Source organism: Neophocaena asiaeorientalis, unplaced genomic scaffold (genome assembly GCF_003031525.2).
Source record: "Neophocaena asiaeorientalis asiaeorientalis breed wild unplaced genomic scaffold, Neophocaena_asiaeorientalis_V1.1 scaffold93, whole genome shotgun sequence".
NCBI lineage: Eukaryota > Metazoa > Chordata > Mammalia > Artiodactyla > Phocoenidae > Neophocaena > Neophocaena asiaeorientalis.
In genome coordinates this window covers 2,229,287-2,250,255 of record NW_020174273.1, presented here as the reverse complement: position 1 = coordinate 2,250,255, position 20,969 = coordinate 2,229,287, and the positions used below count along the sequence as shown (strand labels likewise).

General features: G+C 36.1%; 1 protein-coding gene across 2 annotated transcripts in view; it reads left to right on the top strand.

The window, feature by feature from the left end:
• The window catches only part of ZFR (zinc finger RNA binding protein), a 71,980-nt gene that overhangs the window by 24,362 nt on the left and 26,649 nt on the right, over positions 1 to 20,969 (top strand). For both annotated transcript variants that reach the window (XR_003004625.1, XM_024755769.1), the window contains exons 6-14: positions 5,267 to 5,514; positions 7,667 to 7,858; positions 8,376 to 8,664; positions 10,391 to 10,584; positions 12,289 to 12,408; positions 13,294 to 13,439; positions 17,355 to 17,517; positions 18,808 to 19,013; positions 19,771 to 19,921. Coding sequence is in view for 1 of the 2 variants with exons in the window: in XM_024755769.1 (XP_024611537.1) it covers positions 5,267 to 5,514; positions 7,667 to 7,858; positions 8,376 to 8,664; positions 10,391 to 10,584; positions 12,289 to 12,408; positions 13,294 to 13,439; positions 17,355 to 17,517; positions 18,808 to 19,013; positions 19,771 to 19,921 (1,709 nt within the window). In the remaining variant the exon portion in view is untranslated. The remainder of the gene's footprint in view (positions 1 to 5,266; positions 5,515 to 7,666; positions 7,859 to 8,375; positions 8,665 to 10,390; positions 10,585 to 12,288; positions 12,409 to 13,293; positions 13,440 to 17,354; positions 17,518 to 18,807; positions 19,014 to 19,770; positions 19,922 to 20,969) is intronic.

Genomic DNA, 20,969 nt, shown 5'->3' with positions numbered 1-20,969 from the left:
TGTGGTAGTCTAGCTACTGAATTTCTAAACTATTTTTTTATTTTTTAGAGATTTTTTAATCTCTTACCCTATGTCAAATCCTGTGTTTGGTGCTAGGGATAGAAATCAGGCAGGCATGATGTATTTGGGATCAACAGTTATTGTGGCTGGAATATAGGATACATGGGGTAACTGTCAGGAGCTGAGGCTGGAAATGTCAGTGTGGAAAGTTTTGTAGGGTCTGCTGTGGTGTCTGTGTGTGGGTGGTGTCTGTGTTTATCCTGTGGGCAGACAGGGTGCTAAAGAGGAGATCTCAAGAAGGGGAGCAATGGGAACACATTTATAAGTTAATTAAGACAGCCATGTGGAAATGAACTGGCATGAGGAGATGTTATTCAGGATTGCCCAGATACAACTTTTCTGCCTTTCTCTGATTAGCTAGTTATAACTGTAAATGGAGTTATTTCAATGAAATCTGTTTGGACACTAAAAAAAAAATCCACATTAGCTTTAACAAAATAAGGAATACGATAGTATCCTTTCCTACTCCTTGTTTCTCTCCTGCCTGTGCTCCTTCTCCCATTATCTTTTCTGTCTCAGTGTTTGTCTCTCTCAGTTGCTTGAATATACCTTACACAGAATGAAGATAATTATTTTTATTTACCGCTTTATTATGTAAGTAATATATCATTTTAAACCTTGAAAGTATGGATTAAAAAAGGAGAAAAAATTAAATTACTAGACATCTACCCCTAGACATTAATTACCATTAACATTTTAGTGCATGTCCTTCTAGACTTTCTTCCATGGGAATATGCATATATAAACATCATGGTTTCTTTATAAAAATGAATTTGTCTTGTATCTACTGTAGTGTAAACTCCTTTCCTCATTGTGAATGTTCTTTCTAAGTATAGAGATATACCATTCCTTGGATTCATGTTTTTTCCCCAATTTTAGAAAATTTTAATTCTGCAGAAAAGTGAAAAAATATTATAGTACAACAAATGCCCGCACAACATTTACCTAGACTCACCAAGTATTATTTTGTTACATTGGCCTTATCTCGCCTCTCTTTAAACATATTTTCAAATGGTTCAGCAGTGTTTTATAAGTTGCAGGCAACATGGTGCTTTGCCTAGAATTCTTCCACATGTATTTCCTAAGAAGAGGGGCATTCTTTTATATAGCCACAATTCAGATAAGGAATTGGACATGGATATTATCTAATAAATTTTCTCCAGTTGTCCACAAATGTCTTTTATGGCTGGGCTTTCTCTGTGGTTAATGTATTTGCGTTTGTGCTTTGTTTTAAATTTACGGTCCAGTCAAGGATTATGGGTTGTATTTGGTTGTTAGTTTCAGTTCCTTTAATGTAGAATAACCCCTGTTTTTATCCTGTCTTTCATGACCTTGATGTTTTTGAAGAGTTCAGACCAGTCTTGTAGAATATCCCACAATCTAGATTTACCTGATTTCTTTTATGTTTAGATTCTGGCAGCTTTTTAGTTAATTAAACTACCTATGTGAGCATTACATTTCAGCACATCAGGTGCACAAAATAAATGTCAGTTTATTCCTTATTGATGGTGCCAAGTATAATCACTGATTAAAGTGGTGACTACCAGATCTTTCCATTGTAAAGTTACCTTTTTCCATTTTATAATTAACCAAGTAATCTGTGGGCCTATTACTCAACTACCTTTCTATCTAAGGTGTTAGATCCTATGAAAATCTCAGTAACTGAATCAGGTTCTCCAATGGTGAATGCAAAATCCTTTTACTAAGAATCAATGTAAAAGGATTTGGATTCTTAGACATTCTTCCCTAAAAAGGAGTCCCCTCACCCTTTCTTTTTTAGTATTACTGTGGGCTCCTTTTTTATTCAATGTAGTATCCATTGCTTTCATTTTTCTTTCTGAGGCACACAGTGTCCCAAATTTGGCCAGTGGGATCCTTTTCAAACCAACTCTGAGTCTTTTGAATTTGGCATCATTTGTCTTTGAGCACTTCTTTCCTTTCTGGCACAGTAAGATGTTATTCTGCCTGATTCACCATTGTATCCCTAGCATCCAGCATAGCATTTGACATAGGGAAAGAGATAAAAAACCTCTGAGAAATAAAAAAATATTTTTAAAATTCAGTAGCTAGGCTTCTAACAGCCAAGATGCAACAAAACATCAAGAGATAAGAACTGAAATTGCCCATATCACCCTAAATCCTGCGCAGAACAAGACAGTGTATTAAGGAATAAATAAAATGCAAAACCACAACAAACTTTGAGCCTTTCCTGCCCTAGACTCACAATTAGCCATTTCACAAAGGAGCATCTTGGTTTCTGTATGGCATTGGTATTTAGAAACCAAGACCTATGCTTAGAAAAACATAGTTTTTAATGACTAATACTGTCTTATTGTATGCATGTACCACATTTTAAAGGTTCTTTTTGGGGACACTTAGTTTCATATTAAGGAAAAACTAGAAACGACACTAGGTAAACATTCTTTTATGTAAAGATTTGTGTGTTTACCAGTTGTTTCCCTAGGATAAATTCCTAGATTTGGAACTGTTACATCAGAGTATACACTTTTTAAGGAACATGTGATACACAATGTGAAATTGCCATCCAGAGAGATCATTATTAGGGCTTCTGAATTCTGTATCTGCAATTTTATATCAGCTACAACTTAAGTCAGCTATTCTTTTTATCTCATTAAAAATGAGTTCTAGAGTATTGGTACCTATGAAATGATGACTTGTAGTATGATGCATTTACTGTTGAAGTGATAGTTTTTGTTTCTGATACCATACCTTTAAAAATTATATTTTAACTGCTATAATTATGCAACTTTCTAATTGACAGGTATTTATAATAAAGGTGCTTTTTAAGTGAAACTGTTTTAGCATTTCCAAATTGAGCTTTTACTTAATTTAGAGACACATCCTTATATTTATTTTCCCATAGTGCTTTATAAGAAATGTACGTTTGTTTCCTAGTAGTTATAGGAGATTTAAAGGTATTTCTTAGCAGAATTCCAGAACCTTCAGCCTACCTTTCAGTTTATGCTTTGATTTTTTTTTAAAAAAGCTAAGTAGTAAGCTATAATTAAGCTTACCTTTTTATTAGTTTTAGACTACATGTGTACAAATGAAGGAGGTTATTTTGTAAATATTTTGCTTAACCTAGTGATTTTTGTTGTTTAAATAACACAGAGGACCTTACGATCTCTTAGCCTCAGTTTTTTCATCTCTAAAGTAAGTATAGTAATACCTGCAATACCTAACTTATAGTTCTGTTGTGAGACTTCACTGTGTCTGGAACACTGCCTCCCATATTGTGGATTCTCAATTTTAAACCTAGGGAATTCCCTGGCATTTCCAATGGTTAGTACTCAGCGCTCTCACTGCTGTAGGCCTGGGTTCAATCCCTGGTTGGGGAACTAAGATCCCGCAAGCCGTGAGGTGCTGCCAAAGGAACAAAAAAAACCCCTAGAAGTCCTGGTCATCCGGCATTGTAGGATGCTGCTGCCCTTATTCTCCTTTTTATTTTCTTGATACATAATTCCTGAAGTTATATTTTAAGTGGCATGTTCACAGTTCCTACACACAACTAGTCATTTGGAAATTTTATATTAATAAAGATTTTATATAGAAATTATGGTCCTAACCAGTAATAATCCACAAGTAGCTTTGTTATTTTAAAAATCAGACAATTTTATGGTGTTGTTTAAAGAGCGAAATTTAAACTGTATGTGTTTCCGACTATAAATGTGAAAGTATTTGGCTGTGAGCTTAATTATATTCTTTTATCACAGACTTCAGTAATAGAGGCCACTGGTAGGACTGACAAAGAATTTATTGATTTATAGAATTTTTCTTTTAACCAATTATACCAAGTGTTTTCTAATTTTTAGAACTCCGATCGTATGCTTATTATTGATGTGTTTACCTGCTTCTTTCTACTTTCATTTTTAGGTGTTTTCTTCCGTTACCACATTTTCTTTCTTTATATCTTCATAAGCATTTATATAATTTAATAACCTGACGTAAAAGTCTATGAAGGTTTTTCATAAAAGTTGCCCAGCTACTTTCTCTCTCTCTCTCTCTCAATCTGTCCACTTTCAGATTCCTATGATTCTGATTTCCCATGCATCTTAACCTTCACCTTTCCAATTCTTATTTTCTCCCCTGTGTGTGTAAGATATATTGGAGTCAATGTGTCATAAGTCTTTACTCCTCAGTATAGCAGCCTGCATTTGAGATACCAAAAAGTTCAGTTTTCCTTAAGTCATTTTCCTGTGCCATCATGGCAACTAGGAATCTCTCTCTTGAGCCTTAACTCTTGGCCCACTCATTTCCACTTTAGGGGAAAGGATGATTATTAGGGAGTCCAACAAATTTTCAGAGATCTTAGTTTAGGAAGCAGTAAGTTTTCCAGTTTTGCGATAACATAATCATAACATTACAGCATGTATATATTATATCAATAACTAGTCTAATGTGTTATTCATCAAAGACTTTGAACAATGGAAATGGATAGAATCCATACATTTAACCAGAAAATTCAGTGCTTTTTCACCTTTTGGAAGATGAGAACCAGTGTATTTGGTTCTTTATTTCAAAATCTTTTCTTTGTCATCCTAGATGTTCATCTGAACTCCAACTCCATATTATGGACTTCTGCTAAGCTTTATTCACCTTGCCTCTCCAGACCAGCTTCTGTCAGCTCCTTGCTTTTGTTGGTTGCACAACCCATCAGTCAGTCCCTGGGATTCAGAATTTTGGTGTCATCTTTGTGTGTTTTCCTCTTCTTTCACATATTTTATCCTCTAAGCCACCAAGCATGTAAAATCTTACTTTCATGACTTTCTTTTTTTTTCCTTTCTAGTATCCTAGTTCAGGCTCTTCCTCAAATCCAGCACTTCCCAAATTATTCAGAGGAATTCTGTTTGGGGAAATACTAATAACAGGTTCTATAACCACATAAGTTTATCAAGCCTATCACTTCCCTCCAACGGAGCTATAAGCCTTCTTGAAAGCAGTGTCCAAGTCTTATTCTTACTTCATATCTCCATGACACCTGGCACGTATTGCGTAAATACTGTGTTGGTTGACTTACATTAAAAGGAAGATAAGTGAGATTTTTTCCCCCAGGTTTTGTAAATTTTGTAAATAGGCACATGAAAACCTACCTTTATTAGCAGCATTTATTGGATTTACATTCATAGCATTTATCTTAGCCTTTTATAATTATGTAATATAACCTTTGTTTGATTTTATCTGTAAGGTACATCTTATTCAGGTTACGAAGCAGCCGTCTATTCAGCTGCGTCCTCCTACTACCAACAACAGCAGCAGCAACAGAAGCAGGCAGCGGCGGCGGCGGCAGCAGCTGCTGCAACAGCTGCTTGGACAGGGACCACCTTCACTAAAAAAGCACCATTCCAAAATAAACAACTGAAACCAAAACAGCCTCCCAAACCACCCCAGATTCACTATTGTGATGTTTGTAAGATCAGCTGTGCTGGACCACAGGTACTTATGTTGTATGCTTTACCATGAGTCTTCAGTGGTTGGGTTTTTTGTTTTTTGGTTTTTTTCCCATTGCTAAACTTAAAATAAGTGATTTAGGGAAGAGTCTATTTATAAAATCTAGTGAGTTCAGCTCCCTTCCCAACTTTATTTGTTAATACTTTATTTAAGAGTATCTAGTTTTTGTATAAAACTTTGATAAGCAGTTTGGTGGACAAAAGGCATAGTATTTGAAAAGATCAGATTTTGACTCTTTAGTAGTTTCTTCCAGTTATATCCACTCCCACCCTTGCCCAACCTGTGTACCTTCTTTTTAATTTACTAGATTAGTTCTGTCTACTTTTCAAAACAGAATTTGTAGTGTATTTTCAGTTTCCAGCATTTGCTGAGTTACACCAAATTAGGGAATATTTTAATATATGTGACTAGTAACATAAAACCTTCTTTTTTCCTATTTTCAGTATGATAGGAAACAGGTTCATTGTGATTACTTGGTTGGGGGAGAGGAGACAGGTGGGGAATGTTTGCAGCAACCCAAGATTAAACCTGAACAGGAACAAGAATGTTGGTTTTAGGATTTGAGGAGTGTATCTTAGTAGTGACTGTTTTAAAGGTAATGATGCTATGAGTGGCAAATGCAAACCATAAGAGACTTGTTGAATATGTGGTGCCATATAAAAGGATAGACCATGGCTGTAGGGTGATAGGTTAATTGCAGCATTTAAAATGAGTATATATATAAGGCTGACCATTGATCTGGGGGAGCTGGATGGTTACACAAGAACAGGCCAAGGGTACTTCTGCAAGTCAGAGGCAGTGCCATAAGGGATTAACGAGCCTTAGAGAAAAATACCATTGAGGTGGTGAGGTAGGGTGAGTTAGAGTCTAGTGTAGACATAAGGAGGGAGAATAAGTTGGTTCACATATAAGGGACCATGGTTCCAGTCCTCTTTGCAACTAACTTGTGGCCCTGGGCAACTTGGAGACCTTAACTTCTTTGGGCTTTTGTTTCCTCAGTTCTGTAATAAGGACTTGTCCTAAATAATTGAGGTTCAGACTGCTTCACGGAGCCACTTTAGACTGCTGCAGATAGTGAGAGGAGAATCAGATGGCTAGGTCTTATGCCTTCCTCTTTTGTTTCAAAAACAGTAACTTTCCTTGTGCACAAGATTTCATTTTGAGGAGGGATTCTCTTGTTTAAAATTTAGAAAATTGTTGTTTTAGTTAATCTCCAAAGTCTCATCGAGCTCTGAGATTCTATGCTGTATATATAATTTTATGCTAATCATATGTCTGTATTAAAGCAATTTTTAAAATAATATAGGGAAGAGTAACTATCTAGCCCCACTCAAGAAGAAACAAACTACCCTGCAGTCCTTATTGACCTCCTCTCATTTTAATAAAGCTACCTTCTTCAGTCATCTGCATTGAAGACAATTTTTTTTCAATGGTTTTTTGTTTTGTTTTGTTTTTTATTTTTGGCTGCATTGGGTCTTTGTTGCTGCGTGCCTGCTTTTCTCTGGTTGTAGCGAGCAGGGGATACGCTTGGTTGCAGTGCGTGGGCTTCTCTTGTCGTGGAGCACAGGCTCTAGGCGCACGGGCTCAGTAGTTGTGGCTTGTGGGCTCTAGAGCGCAGGCTCAGTTGTTGTGGCGCACGGGCTTAGTTGCTCTGCAGCATGTGGGACCTTCCCGGACCAGGGCTTGAACCCATGTCCCCTGCATTAGCGTGTGGATTCTTAACCACTGCACCACCAGGGAAGCCCTGAAGACAATTTTTAATATATAATTTCACTATTTTGATGGCTAGTATTACAATAATACTATTTTTCCTTCGAAAGAGATAAAATTTTGGCTGTTAAATATTTTAAATAGGCTTTTGTTTAGGGTGGCATGGATTCTAACACAGAGCCTATGTGAAAATGCATTCTGTGTTTGAAAAATAAAAGAAAGTGTTAGGTAAATGTATTCTTAGAAAACAAGGTACAGAGAACCACTGATATATATGTAGGGAAACCACATGCTGTTGTTCAGTTGCGTTTAAAAAATGTGTAGTGCTGATTTTTTAATGAGTATTAGAGATTTGAGAATTGAATACTTTCAAATGATGTAGATAGAGAATTAGTGAAGCAAAATTTATTCTTTTTGTTTGAAACAGACTTACAAAGAACATTTAGAAGGGCAGAAACATAAAAAAAAAGAAGCTGCATTGAAAGCCTCACAGAATACCAGCAGCAGCAACAACTCCACTCGTGGGACTCAAAATCAGCTACGTTGTGAGCTCTGCGATGTGTCTTGTACAGGAGCAGATGCGTATGCTGCCCACATTCGTGGTGCTAAGCATCAGAAAGTAGGTGTTTTTTTCCCACACACCCTTATGTCTTACTCTGTTTTCTTTTCCTTTTTCAGTGGGGGGTTTAAAGTAAAGGTGGCTTCAAAATTTGAAAACTTTGAGTGCATTATACACCTTGCTTACATGTATATAAAGGTGACATCAAATACTCTTTGCTTAAGGAAGGAAAGACTGGAGACCTTTCTTCTTTAAATTTAACTAGATCGTTTTTTTCCACCAACTGGAAATTGAGTCATGTGATTGTTTTCTGCCTTTTGTCATGCTTACAACTAGGTTGGTAAGCATGTGGCCAAGTCATTTCCTTACCTGGTGGTAGATGGAATATGTATCCATATCTGCTTCACGGAGATTATTTTGAAAGTAATAAGTTTTTATCTAAAAATGTATAACAAAAAATACAGCAAAGAAAAATATAGTTAAGATTTTCATTTTATAGTGTCTTCCAGACAAACTTGTAAAAAAAATTTTACATTCCCTGAGTTTCCTGACAAATAAATGTGCTTTTATTTTGTAGGTGGTTAAATTACACACAAAACTTGGCAAACCCATTCCTTCAACAGAACCAAACGTTGTTAGCCAAGCTACTTCTTCAACAGCCGTGTCTGCTTCAAAGCCAACTGCCTCTCCTTCAAGCATTGCAGCAAGCAATTGTACTGTGAATACTTCAATTGCAACTTCTTCAGTGAAAGGTCTTACAACTACAGGAAACTCGTCTCTTAATAGCACAGCCAACACTAAAGTATCAGCAGTGCCTGCAAATATGGCTGCCAAGAAAACATCTACACCCAAAATAAACTTTGTTGGCAAGTACTGAAGATTCTCTGTGTTCCTTCTAACTGTTAAAGTGATGTTTCTCTTCCATTTCAGGACTGACCCTTCTACTTTTGCTGTTGTATCAGTCTTCTCCTTTCCTGGGACCTTATTCAATCATATATCTGTATTTTTTTCTTGAAATTTTTTCAGTTCCCTTTTCTTCAGCCAGCAGGTATACCTGTGTCTTTCATAATCTTAAAAAAATATATGTATATATTTTCCCATTTCTCAGGCTGCTAACCTAATTCTTATTTTCTCTACTTACTATCCAGTCCTCAGTCTCTTACAGTGTTTCGACTCTGTGCTTTTCTGAAACTGCTTTCAGGAGTCACCAAAGACCTGCTTGCCTGATTGATTGAGTGGCCGGTTTTCTGTTTCATGCTGTTGACCTCTCTAACATTTGACACAGTTGACTGCTATACCTTAAAGCTTAAGATATGTCTCTGTCTCTATTCCATGTCCACTCACCTCTTCCTCGGGTATCTTTATTGGTTCTCCTGCCTTCATGTTCATTAACTGGTGGTGTTCCTAAGATTCTGATTTTGGCCCTCATCTCACTTACCTAGTATTCATGAGTGGTCTCATCTATTCCACTGTGTATGCAGTGAGTTTAAAATCAGTTGGGCCCATTCAAAACCCCCACCTGAGTTCTAGAGCCATATTTTGAGTATTTACTGGTCACTATCTGTATGGTTCTGTTGATGCCTACTAGTGTCTCATTCTAACTTTTTGTCTCATTACAAGAGTACCATGAAATAATCTCATAAAACTGCTGCTTTTTCACATGGAGAACTTCACTGACATCATTTCTTCTTATTGCCTCTTCCAGTCGTTTATCTAGTCCTTTTGTTTCTGTCACTACAGTATTTCTCCAAAAAGTGTCGTTTCCTCTTCAGAGCCACTGCCTTGGTTTTTTTTTTTTGTGTGGTACGCGGGCCTCTCACTGTTGCGGCCTCTCCCGTTGCGGAGCACAGGCTCAGCGGCCATGGCTCACGGGCCCAGCCGCTCTGCGGCATGTGGGATCTTCCCGGACCGGGGCACAAACCCGTGTTCCCTGCATCGGCAGGTGGACTCTCAACCACTGTGCCACCAGGGAAGCCCCATAGTCTTTTTAACGCCATGTTTTTGTGCTTTTCTTGTACATGCTACTCTTTCTGTTTAGACATTATTCTCTTTTTTTCTGCCTGACAGTTCATACTCATTGCTCTTCTTTCAAAGCCCAGCTCAAGTGTTACACCCTTGGTAAAGCCATTCTTAACTGGGTCAGTTTAAAGCGTTGTGGCTCCTTTCCTTTACATTCCCACAATACTGTTAATACTTATAACAGCACTTGCCACATTGTACTCTAATGACTTATATATTCCCTTAAATTGTTGGCACCTCAAAGGCAGCCACATTGTCTTATTCTTATTATATTACTAGAACTTAGGACAGTGACCCGTTCCATCCCATAAGAGCCATGGTGGGGACAGAGAGCACCACTGGATATTGGGACGTAGAGAACGGGAAAGAAAATTCAGACATGTATTTAATTAATAAGATAAAAAAGCCAAGTGGTTTACGTGGCTCTTCAAACTTCTGACCTGCTCTGTGTCAGGCAGGAGTTTGACAATTGGTAGAAAAGATCAGAACTTTATCTGAAGTTCTTGTTGTATCAAGCCATACATTATACAAAAAGAAAATTTAAATCACTATAATTCTTTTATGCTCTTCTAGGTGGTAATAAGCTGCAATCAACAGGAAATAAAACAGAAGACTTAAAAGGAACCGAATGTGCTAAAAGCACTCCTGTCACTGCTGTACAGATCCCGGAAGTAAAGCCAGACACAGTGTCAGAACCAGTCACACCTGCGTCCCTTGCTGCTTTGCAGAGTGATGTGCAGCCGGTGGGCCATGATTATGTGGAGGAGGTATTGATTTGAGAATACTACTGCTGTGAGATCAGATAAAGGGAAGACATGTGTCTTTGTTACAGGCATGCTTTACATGTATAATTAAATTATATTCAATTATATTTTAGGTTTAGATTACTTAAAAAGGAATATCAAAGGCATCTTCGTTGAAGGTTTTTTTTTAAGCTTGCCTAAGTGACATCACAATTTTTTTGTTAACTTCTCTCTTTCCCTGCTGACAGCCACCACTGTGGTGTGAAGTAACTTTCCATCTATTTGGCAGGCATTCTTTTAATATAACCCTTCTACTGTTCTTCTGAACAGAAAAAGTAGTAAAAATTGTGAGCAGCAGAATTGACAAAGACAGCAAATATTTCCTTCCGAACAGTCAGTTTCATGTGTAAAATTAAGGTTGCTGATTTAACAGATACTGTTTATTTGAGTTCCCAAGTTGATTAGAAAACTATTCCTGTTTTACAGACTAACTCAATAAATGGAGGATGAGGGAACGTCAAAGGGGCTTGATAAATATTTGCTGTTAGCAGAAAGACTAACATACAGTGGTGTAGCCCTACTCTTTACTTTTGCTGTATTGTAGAACAATTGTAGAGAGCAAGTTCTCTGAGCTTCAGTGTCTACATCTATAAAATTTGGTTATCTCCTAGCAAAGTTACGAAGCTTAGATGAAATAAAGTACCTAGCACAGTGCCTAGCCTACAGATTTTTAGCAAGTATTTATTTGTTCCTTCATCCTTTTCCGCATCAAGAAAAATTACATATTGAGTTCTTTGTTTACAGGGTGGAAAACTGGGCTATGGAGTTTGAAAGTAGTTCATATACAATTTTAATTTAAAGTTATAGCTCTTGGGAATTCCCTGGCGGTCCAGTGATGGAGGCTTCATGCTTCCACTGCTGGAGGCATGGGTTTGATCCCTGGTTGGGGAACTAAGATTCCACAATGCCGTGCATAGCGCAGCCAAAAAAAAGGACATTTAAAGGTTAATAAACTTCTTTAAAAATAAATTAACTAATTAAAGTTATAGCTCTTAAAAGAGTAAGACTTGGTTGTCTAAAAAAAAAAATGTACAGCCAGAACACCTTAATTGCCAGTGATGTTGGGTAAAATCATCTTAAACTTCAGAGAATTGAGTTCAGAACCAATTTTTAAAACTTGCACCGTTTGAACTTAGAATTCACTGTAGACTTTTTAATAACATTCTAGCCTACTTGTCTTCCTAACTGGTTGTGCAGTTAGAAAAAAATTGATACTGGTTTTCTGTAAAGTTACATGTATAAAGTCTTGGGCTTTATAGAAATAAATGTGAATAATGCCTTTCATCATCTTTATCTCCATTTCCAAGAACAGTACCTGGCCAGTAGCAAGTACTGAGTAAATATTTATTATAGAATTTAAGGTATCTAATTGCATTTAAATCTAAATGTTTATATATAGACACAAGTATTAAAAGTTAATTACAAAAAAAAAAAAAAAGTTAATTACAAGAGCCAAATACATGCTAACACGTCTTGCATGCTACAGTTAAAAATTCTAACCTTTAGTTCATTTCTGTAGATTATCCTTTTTAAAAAGTATAGACATTGCCCTGTTTTTTTCTCACTTCAAATTCTAAAGGTTATTTACAACCCATGAGGGTTTATAATTGAAATCTTCAACTGTAACATTCCTGTTGTGGTTCTTGAATTTTTTTTTTCCACATCAAGGTACGAAATGATGAAGGAAAAGTAATTCGATTCCATTGCAAATTGTGCGAGTGCAGCTTTAATGATCCCAATGCTAAGGAGATGCACTTAAAAGGGCGAAGACACAGACTTCAATATAAAGTGAGTAAAATTTCAGCTATTTTCTCTTTTTATATGTCTTGGAACATTCTAGATTCAAAAACAAGACCTCTAAATATAACTCCCTAAGTCCATGAACTCCCACTCTAGAATTGGCATGTAATGTCTCACATAGAGTCAGATGTTTAGTCTTTATTGACTAGTTTGTTATACTTAGGAAAAAATGATATCATATTTCATTACTTGTAGTGGCAAAATAAAGCTATAACATTATTTGGATCAAGTAATCATGTAAAGATAATTGCATCACAGGAAGTGTTTGGAAGAAGTGTCAGGTCTCCATTCTTTTCCTTTATCTTGGCAGAATCCCCACTAAAATGAATTATGAGATGAGGAATTCTTCATTGAAAACACTTCAAGTGATAAGTTAAATCTAAATAGTGTATTCAAAGTTTTTAATTAGGTTGGACTAATGCACTAGATTCATGTTTTCTAAACACAGAAGTGAAAGTTAAAATAATAGTCTGTTAAAGGGCAATACATTTATATGAAAAGAAACTTTTTAACCCCACACTCAGGTATCTAGAATCATTTACTTACAAACAAAGGAAAATTAATATCTATCAGTCTTCTAAGGATTTCTTTTACTGGTTAGCACTAAGTTATGTACGTTTTACATACTAAATGTATAACTTTAAACTTTAACAACTAAGAATTTTGGGAGTGGGAAGGAAAGAAGAATGTTTATGAATGTATTCTGAATTTTTCCTCTGATTCAACTTATTTTACTGCATTTACTCTTAAAATAAGAAATTTGCAAATAAAAGCCCCTATGATGAAAGAGTATGTGGGATTGTATGATTTAAAGATACGTGTAGGTTGTTGGAGGGGTTGCTGGTTTTTCAAATATCTTGTCTGTATTAACAGAAAAAAGTAAATCCAGATCTGCAAGTAGAAGTAAAACCCAGTATTCGAGCAAGAAAGATTCAAGAAGAGAAAATGAGGAAGCAAATGCAGAAAGAGGAGTATTGGCGAAGAAGAGAAGAAGAGGAACGCTGGAGAATGGAAATGAGGTTAGTATCTTTAACTTTAATAGCACGATAAGTGGTTTAGCCTTTCTAAAAAACGTAGCTATTCTGAGTATGTGACATCCATTCAGAGCAATCCAGATTTATTTAATATACTTTTTTTTAAATTTATTTATTTATTTATTTATGGCTTTGTCAGGTCTTAGTTGTGGCACGCGGGATCTTCGTTGTGGCGCACAGGCTTCTCTCTAGTTGTGGCATGTGGGTTTTCTCTTCTCTAGTTGTGACACACAGGCTCCAGGGCACACAGGCTCTGTAGTTGTGGCACGCGGTTTCCAGAGCATGTGGGCTCTGTAGTTTGCGGTACGCAGGCTCTCTAGTTGAGGCATGCGAGCTCAGTAGTTGAGGCGCGTGAGCTCAGTAGTTGTGGTGTGCAGGCTTAATTGCCCCGCAGCATGTGGGATCTTAGTTCCCTGACCAAGGATCGAACCTGCGTACCCTGCATTGTAAGGCAGATTCTTTACTACTGGACCACCAGGGATGTCCCTATTAAATATACTTTTAGTTTTCACTTCTCAGGAAGATCATAGGTCTAGGAGAGAAATGCATTAAAACTAAGTTATTGGCTATTCTAATATTTGACTGTGTCCTTGGTATTAGGAATTAAGTTGGAAATGGTATCTTATATATATTTAAATACATAAATAGTTTAATACTATAAATAAGTGCCTCAGTTTAAAACAAGCAAAATAGAACATTTGGTTACATGATAAAAATATCCAGAATATCAGATTTAGTAGCTTCTAGACATTAATAATGTGTGGGTTTTGGGGTGTTTTTGTATCTCAGGAAACGTCTACTATAAAAACTTTAGAGGCTCCAGGGAAGGAGAAATGAGAAACATGTTCAAGAGATATGTAAATGTTTAGTTTTACTGATGTAATTGGCATATCTTTAAATGGTAACAATTAACTGGTTTTTATTATATTTGCAGAGTTGTGCAGTCATTACCACAATCAATTTTAGAACATTTTCATGACCTGCAAGAGAAACCACAAACCCATTAGCAGTCAGTCCTTATTCCCCCCCACAACTCCTCCCTCTACCCCCTAGGCAACCACTAATAAACTTTGTCTCAATAGATTCACCTATTCTGGAGATTTCATATAAATGGAATCACAAGATATGTTGTCTTTTGTGTCTGGCTACTTTCACTTAGCATAATGTTTTCAAGGTTCATGCATGTTATAGCATATATCAGCACTTCTTTTTTATAGGTGAATAATATTCCATTATGTGTATGTATCATATTTTGTTTATTCATCAGTTGATGGACATTTGTGTCATCTCCACTTTTGGGCTATCATGAATACTGCTGCTATGAGGATTTGTGTACAAGTTTTAAAATATAATTAAGATAAATATAAACAAGTGTAATGTATATGTATTTTATAACCTACTTTTTTCATTTACATACCAACTCTTTTTAAAAGTAAGCTAGAATTATTTTATCTTATTTTCCATGGCTACATAGTATTCTCTTGTGCAGATGTAAAATTTTCCTTATAACCAATTACATATTGTTAGATACTTAGGTTTTTTACAGTATTTCCCTATTATAATTATTACATTGACCATCCTTGAGGCTATATTATTGCATAAATCATGATTAGTTGCTAATAATAAAATCTCAGAAACAAAAATGTTTGACTGGCAGATACCCATACGTTTTGCCTGTACTGGATAGTTTAACTGGTTCTCAAACTTTTTGGTCTCAGGACGTTTTATACTCAATAATTACAAAACTCCAAAGAGCTTTTGTGTATATGGGTTATAGCTGTCAACATTTACTGTATTAGAAATGAAAACTGAGAAGTTTAAATACTTATGAATTAATTTTTAAATGACTTTATGTTTGTTAAAATGTAGTTAAATATTGATATAGTATTAGATCAACCATATTTATTAATATAATGTGGATAAATATAATACGCTAACTATAAAATAACTATATTTCTCCCCCAGAATAATGAGAATGACATTGTTTTATATTTTTTCAAATCTCTTTAATGTCTAGCTTAAGGTAGCCTGATTTTTCTATCTACTTCTCTGCTCAACAGGTTGTGATAACACATTTTGCCTCTGGATAACTCCAGTGTACACTCCTAAGAGAATGAGAATGGAGAAGGCAAATGTCTTGTTATTATTATGAAAGTAATTTTGATGTCATGGATCCCCCTGAAGGTGTCTCAGGAACCACCTAGGGTCCCTGGACCACACTTTGAGAACTGCTTCTATAACTTATTAAAATCTCTGCCAATGAGAGAGTGAAACATGAAAGACAGTTTTGTTTCAACTTTAATTGTTTGTATCGCAGGCAAATTAAATTTTTATTTCATGCTTAACCACTTACATTTCTTCTGTGGTGAATTTGTTTAACTTACCTGTTGTTGATTTGTACAGATACTTCTTATATTATAGCTATTAATGCATTATTAACATGTTACCTTTAAATCTTTGTTGTTATGTATGTATCGATTTTTATTTAGGTATCTAAATCTATTTTTCTTATTCTTTATGAAGTTTCTGCCTTTGTAATGCCCTGGAAATTTTTCTCTATACCTAGATTACACAGTTACTTCCTCTTTCATTGTTATATCAAATATTTATTAAGCACTTACAGTTTGCCAGGAAGAAGCACGTAGTGTGTTAGACACCAAGTATGAATTGGTAAACAATGGATAAAGGTCCCTGCCCTTATTTAACTTAAACATCTTTAGTAATAACCAAGTATTCAGTACTGGAATGAACATGGTTTTCCAGAGCCTTCAAGCTCAAGACCTAAATAACATAGAAGTATGGTTCTTCCTGTCCTTAGTGGGATGACCTAAAAAGCACTGCTTATTCCCGACTGAAGAAATTGGTGGTTTCTACAGTGCTACTTGAGAAACATACTTCTTTCTTATGTTTTGTGTTAAACAGATTTGTCTGGTTAAAAACTTAATTGTTACAAAAATTTGCTATAAAGACAGGACTACCTTGGGAGTTATTGGTATCCTAGTTTGAAGCTGAAAGCGAAGATAGAACTGAGAAGGAGAGAGTCACATGGTAAAAAAGAAATTAGATTCTGAAAATGTTGACTATTAAAGCAGAGGCTTCACACAGGCTACACACTAGCTGCCCACAGTCCAAGTTCAGTCCGTGGGTGTTTCATTTGGTACACATGGTATTTTTTGGATACCAACATGAACCAACACTTAAAGACCATGAGATTTCACAAAAATGCTGATGACCTTGGGATTACCATCTGTATTCCCTTATGGCAATAATTAATAGCTGTGCTGTGGCTCAGAGCATGTGCTTTCTTCTTTACCATAGTTCCTGCCACCCTTAACATGTCCCCAAAAGTGAAACACGATGTGAGTTGCCATTTATCTCAGTTGTTTTTCCTCATTGTAGAGAAGTGTCTTTGTCTCTGCCTGTATCGGTTGAGGAAATTAAAGGTAGTCTTCAGAAGTTCTCTCTTAGAAAAAAATAGGAGAGAGCACATTTCTTTGGAGACATGAAGAAAATTTCTGAATGTATGCTTTGAGTCTTTCACTCACACACATTGTTGGTCTGGCCACATTAGGTAGGCATTTAAGTTTACAGTCTCCTATAAAGAGGGAGAGGTTAGAAGGAACTCTGAGGTATCTGGTGCTTGTTCTTTCAACCCTGTCTTCAGGCTGTGAAATTTTGTTTTGCTTTTATCTTTGTTTACTTATTTTCTCTTTTCACTGGGATTCACTTCCATTTACTGCTAGTTAAAGTAAATAAAGGTAATCAGATACAGTAGGAGAAAAGAGATGTAAGCTAGACTGATTTGGGCTATTTTTTAAATTGCTTTTTATATCATTATTGATTTAAATTCTTGGGTTGTACTTTTCTTATAGACTTACAGTATCATTCTCTATGTTTCAGACGTTATGAAGAGGACATGTACTGGAGAAGAATGGAGGAAGAACAGCATCATTGGGATGATCGCCGCCGAATGCCTGACGGAGGCTATCCTCATGGTCCCCCAGGCCCACTAGGCCTCCTGGGAGTCCGACCAGGCATGCCTCCTCAGCCACAGGGGCCTGCAGTGAGTGTCCACTTTGTTTACATAGGGGGTGAAAGTGTAAGACTGGCTCAGCATTGGAAGATAACAGTTTGGGGAGCTAATTTTTAGACTTAATAATATCCAAGTCTCAATATAAGTTTTTCATCTGATTTAGAATTTTCCCTCCTTTTATTACAGGTTCTCAACTCGTGTCCTTATTTATGAGGACTTCATAGAATTTCCATGCATCTTTCTTACTTTCACTATGAGTTAAGGGAGCAGAGCTTCTTTTGCCAATGCTTCTTTCACATAAGAGATTTTCTTGCCTTTGTTCTTTAGATTGTCAAGAACAACTAATTTTGAAGGCAGTTGCTTTGCTTTCAGAATTATTCTTATCTTCCCATTACCAGTGGTTTAGAGTCTTTTTTCCCTTTTCAAATAATGAAAAAAAAACCCTACCACTACTTCTAAATTAAGTGCAGGACAAGGGGTAAGTAAATGGTCCAAGATGAGCACACAGTGGATGTATTAGGAGAACTGTAGGCAAGAGCTGCATCTTGAGAGTTTGTATTCTGTGGAAGCTAGATAAAAGAAGACATACTGGGCTTCCCTGGTGGCGCAGTGGTTGAGAGTCCGCCTGCCGATGCAGGGGACACGGGTTCGTGCCCCGGTACGGGAAGATCCCACATGCCGCGGAGCGGCTGGGCCCATGAGCCATGGCCGCTGAGCCTGCATGTCCGGAGCCTGTGCTCCGCAACGGGAGAGGCCACAACAGTGAGAGGCCCACGTACCGCAAAAAAATAAAAGAAGACATACCTGGGTTATGAGGAATATTTCATATAAGTTCAGACTGCAGAAAACAAGATGTTTTTATTCTTCGTTCTGTGTTCTAGAGGGCACTTAGAAGGAAACAGCAACAAATTCCTGCTCTTAAACTATTCTTTCTCATTTGTCTTTCCATAGAATAAGTATTTGTGAAACTTGTTTTATTAAAAGCAAAACATTTCAGAATCACTGGTTGTTAAAGTTGAGTAGAAAGTATTTTTATAACCTTAGATGGTGTGTATTATAATTTTACTTGTTTTGAGGCAAAGAATGCATATATACATAGATGCATACTCATTTTTGATAGTGTAACTTTCCATAGTTTACATGTTGGTTTTTACTGAGATGGAAGAAAAGGGAGAAGATAGCTTTAAATGGACATTTTGCATAATTGACTTTTTTTATTGAAAAGGTGTGACAAACATATGTATATTTGAAAAATAATAATTTACTTTTGCTTGGGAAGCATTGTTTTTTTAATGAAGTTATCTTTTTTGTCTTCTCCAGCCCTTACGTCGTCCTGACTCATCTGATGATCGTTATGTAATGACAAAACATGCAACCATTTATCCAACTGAAGAGGAGTTACAGGCAGTTCAGAAAATTGTTTCTATCACTGAACGTGCTTTAAAACTTGTTTCAGACAGCTTGTCTGAGCATGAGAAGAGCAAGAGCAAAGAGGGAGATGATAAGAAAGAGGGAGGTAAAGACAGGTGTGTTTTCAGAGTTTTTTACTTTTGTTTAATTTTGGTTTCCCTTATGTGGACTTCTTATACTTGAAATAAAAGTTACAAAGACTGAAAACTCTCTGTTGTCAGTCTACGTGTGTTATGCTTGTGTTAGATATTTAATGTATTCAGCTGTTTTTTGCTGAAATGAAAAATAACAGAATTTCATACAGTCTCCAACCTTGTAATTTTACTCATTTTATTTAAATTTATATAAAACTATTTCAAGTCTGTTTTCAAAGCAGCCTTCATAGTTTTCAATTGCATTTAGCTGCTATTCAGTCTTTATTTATCTGTTGCATCTGTTTACTCTTTGTTTTAGCAGCTTATTTTTCCTTAACACATTGACCCATAAGTGAATAAGCTCAAGCTTTAGCAACATCTTTCATATCAAGTTTGCATTATGATCTATAACTTTTCATTTTCCCCTTAACCATTTGGAAATATCTTTGTATATATTGAACATGACTTTTGTTCTAATTTGTAAAGTGAGACGCAGAAAAGTGTTAATGGCCTTTGCGTTGCAGTTGTCCTTGTGAGAACTTAGCTCTTGAATTATTAATTTATCCATATTTCTTATCTAAGTGAAGGATACTTCTAAAAATATTGAATGTTTTTATACTGTAGTTGATTGAGAATTTTAACGGTGTAAAAGTTATTTCATTTACTATTGTGTGTTGAGAGATTATCGTGGTTCTGGTTGAGAAGGGAAATGTCATAATATAACTTGATTTCACTGCAGAGCTTTAAAAGGAGTTTTGCGAGTGGGAGTATTGGCAAAAGGATTACTTCTCCGAGGAGATAGAAATGTCAACCTTGTTTTGCTGTGCTCAGAGAAACCTTCAAAGACATTATTAAGCCGTATTGCAGAAAACCTACCCAAGCAGCTTGCTGTAAGTATTATGGAAATGTTCATTTTTACCCCTTGTCTGGTTCAAAAGTTTTTGGCAGGACTAACTGTGCTTCAGCTTAATCTTAAGCCTGCCTTTAAAGTTTTGGTTTGACTTTCCAAATTGAATTTTTTCCTTGATTGTACAAATTGGTAGAACTGTTTTCTACTTTGTCTTTTTTGGTTTTATAGTGCTCCTCTTTGGCATGAAGCCATCTTGCTAATTTATTTTAAAATATAAATTTGTAGCACATGTCCTCTTCCTGTTCTTTTTTCCAAGAGTTGAATCATTAAGAGATGAGACTTTAGGAGAAAAATGGGGGTTTTTTGTTTTGTTTTGTTTTTTAAACAAAGCCCATGTATATAAAGCAAGCTTAAATTTTTAAAATTCATGAACTTCTTGCCTATTTAGTTGAATATATGTTTTTAATAAAGTATAGTAACTAAAATAGAGACTCTTTCTGATTTGAATTTCCCCAGTTTTATTATGATTACTTTCAGTTTCCTACGTGTTATAGTCGTAGGTCTTAGCTCTCACTGTCTCTCTTCAGCAAATTGTGGCAATGCACAATTAGTAGAATATCCCCTTTTGGTCCTACAAAAAAAACTTTTTTAAGTTTGAATTTTTATATAGTATCTTGTCAGAATCACAGACTAGGATTTAAAATAAAGATTTCTTGAATAATTTAATGTATAAAACTTATTTAGATATTTGAAATCCAAGAATTGACATTTCATTGGTAATATGTATTCCACAGTAATGTCAGAATAAATAGTACCTGACCACAGCAGAGCAACCGATACCAAAAGGGATAGTGAAGCATGCTATTAAACTTGAGCTCTGGGCTTCCCTGGTGGCGCAGTGGTTGAGAGTCCACCTGCTGATGCAGGGGACACAGGTTCGTGCCCCAGTCCGGGAAGATCCCACAGGCCGTGGAGGGGCTGGGCCCATGAGCCATGGCCACTGAGCCTGTGCGTCCGGAGCCTGTGCTCCGCAACGGGAGAGGCCACAACAGTGAGCAGCCCACGTACGGCAAAAAAAAAAAAAAAAA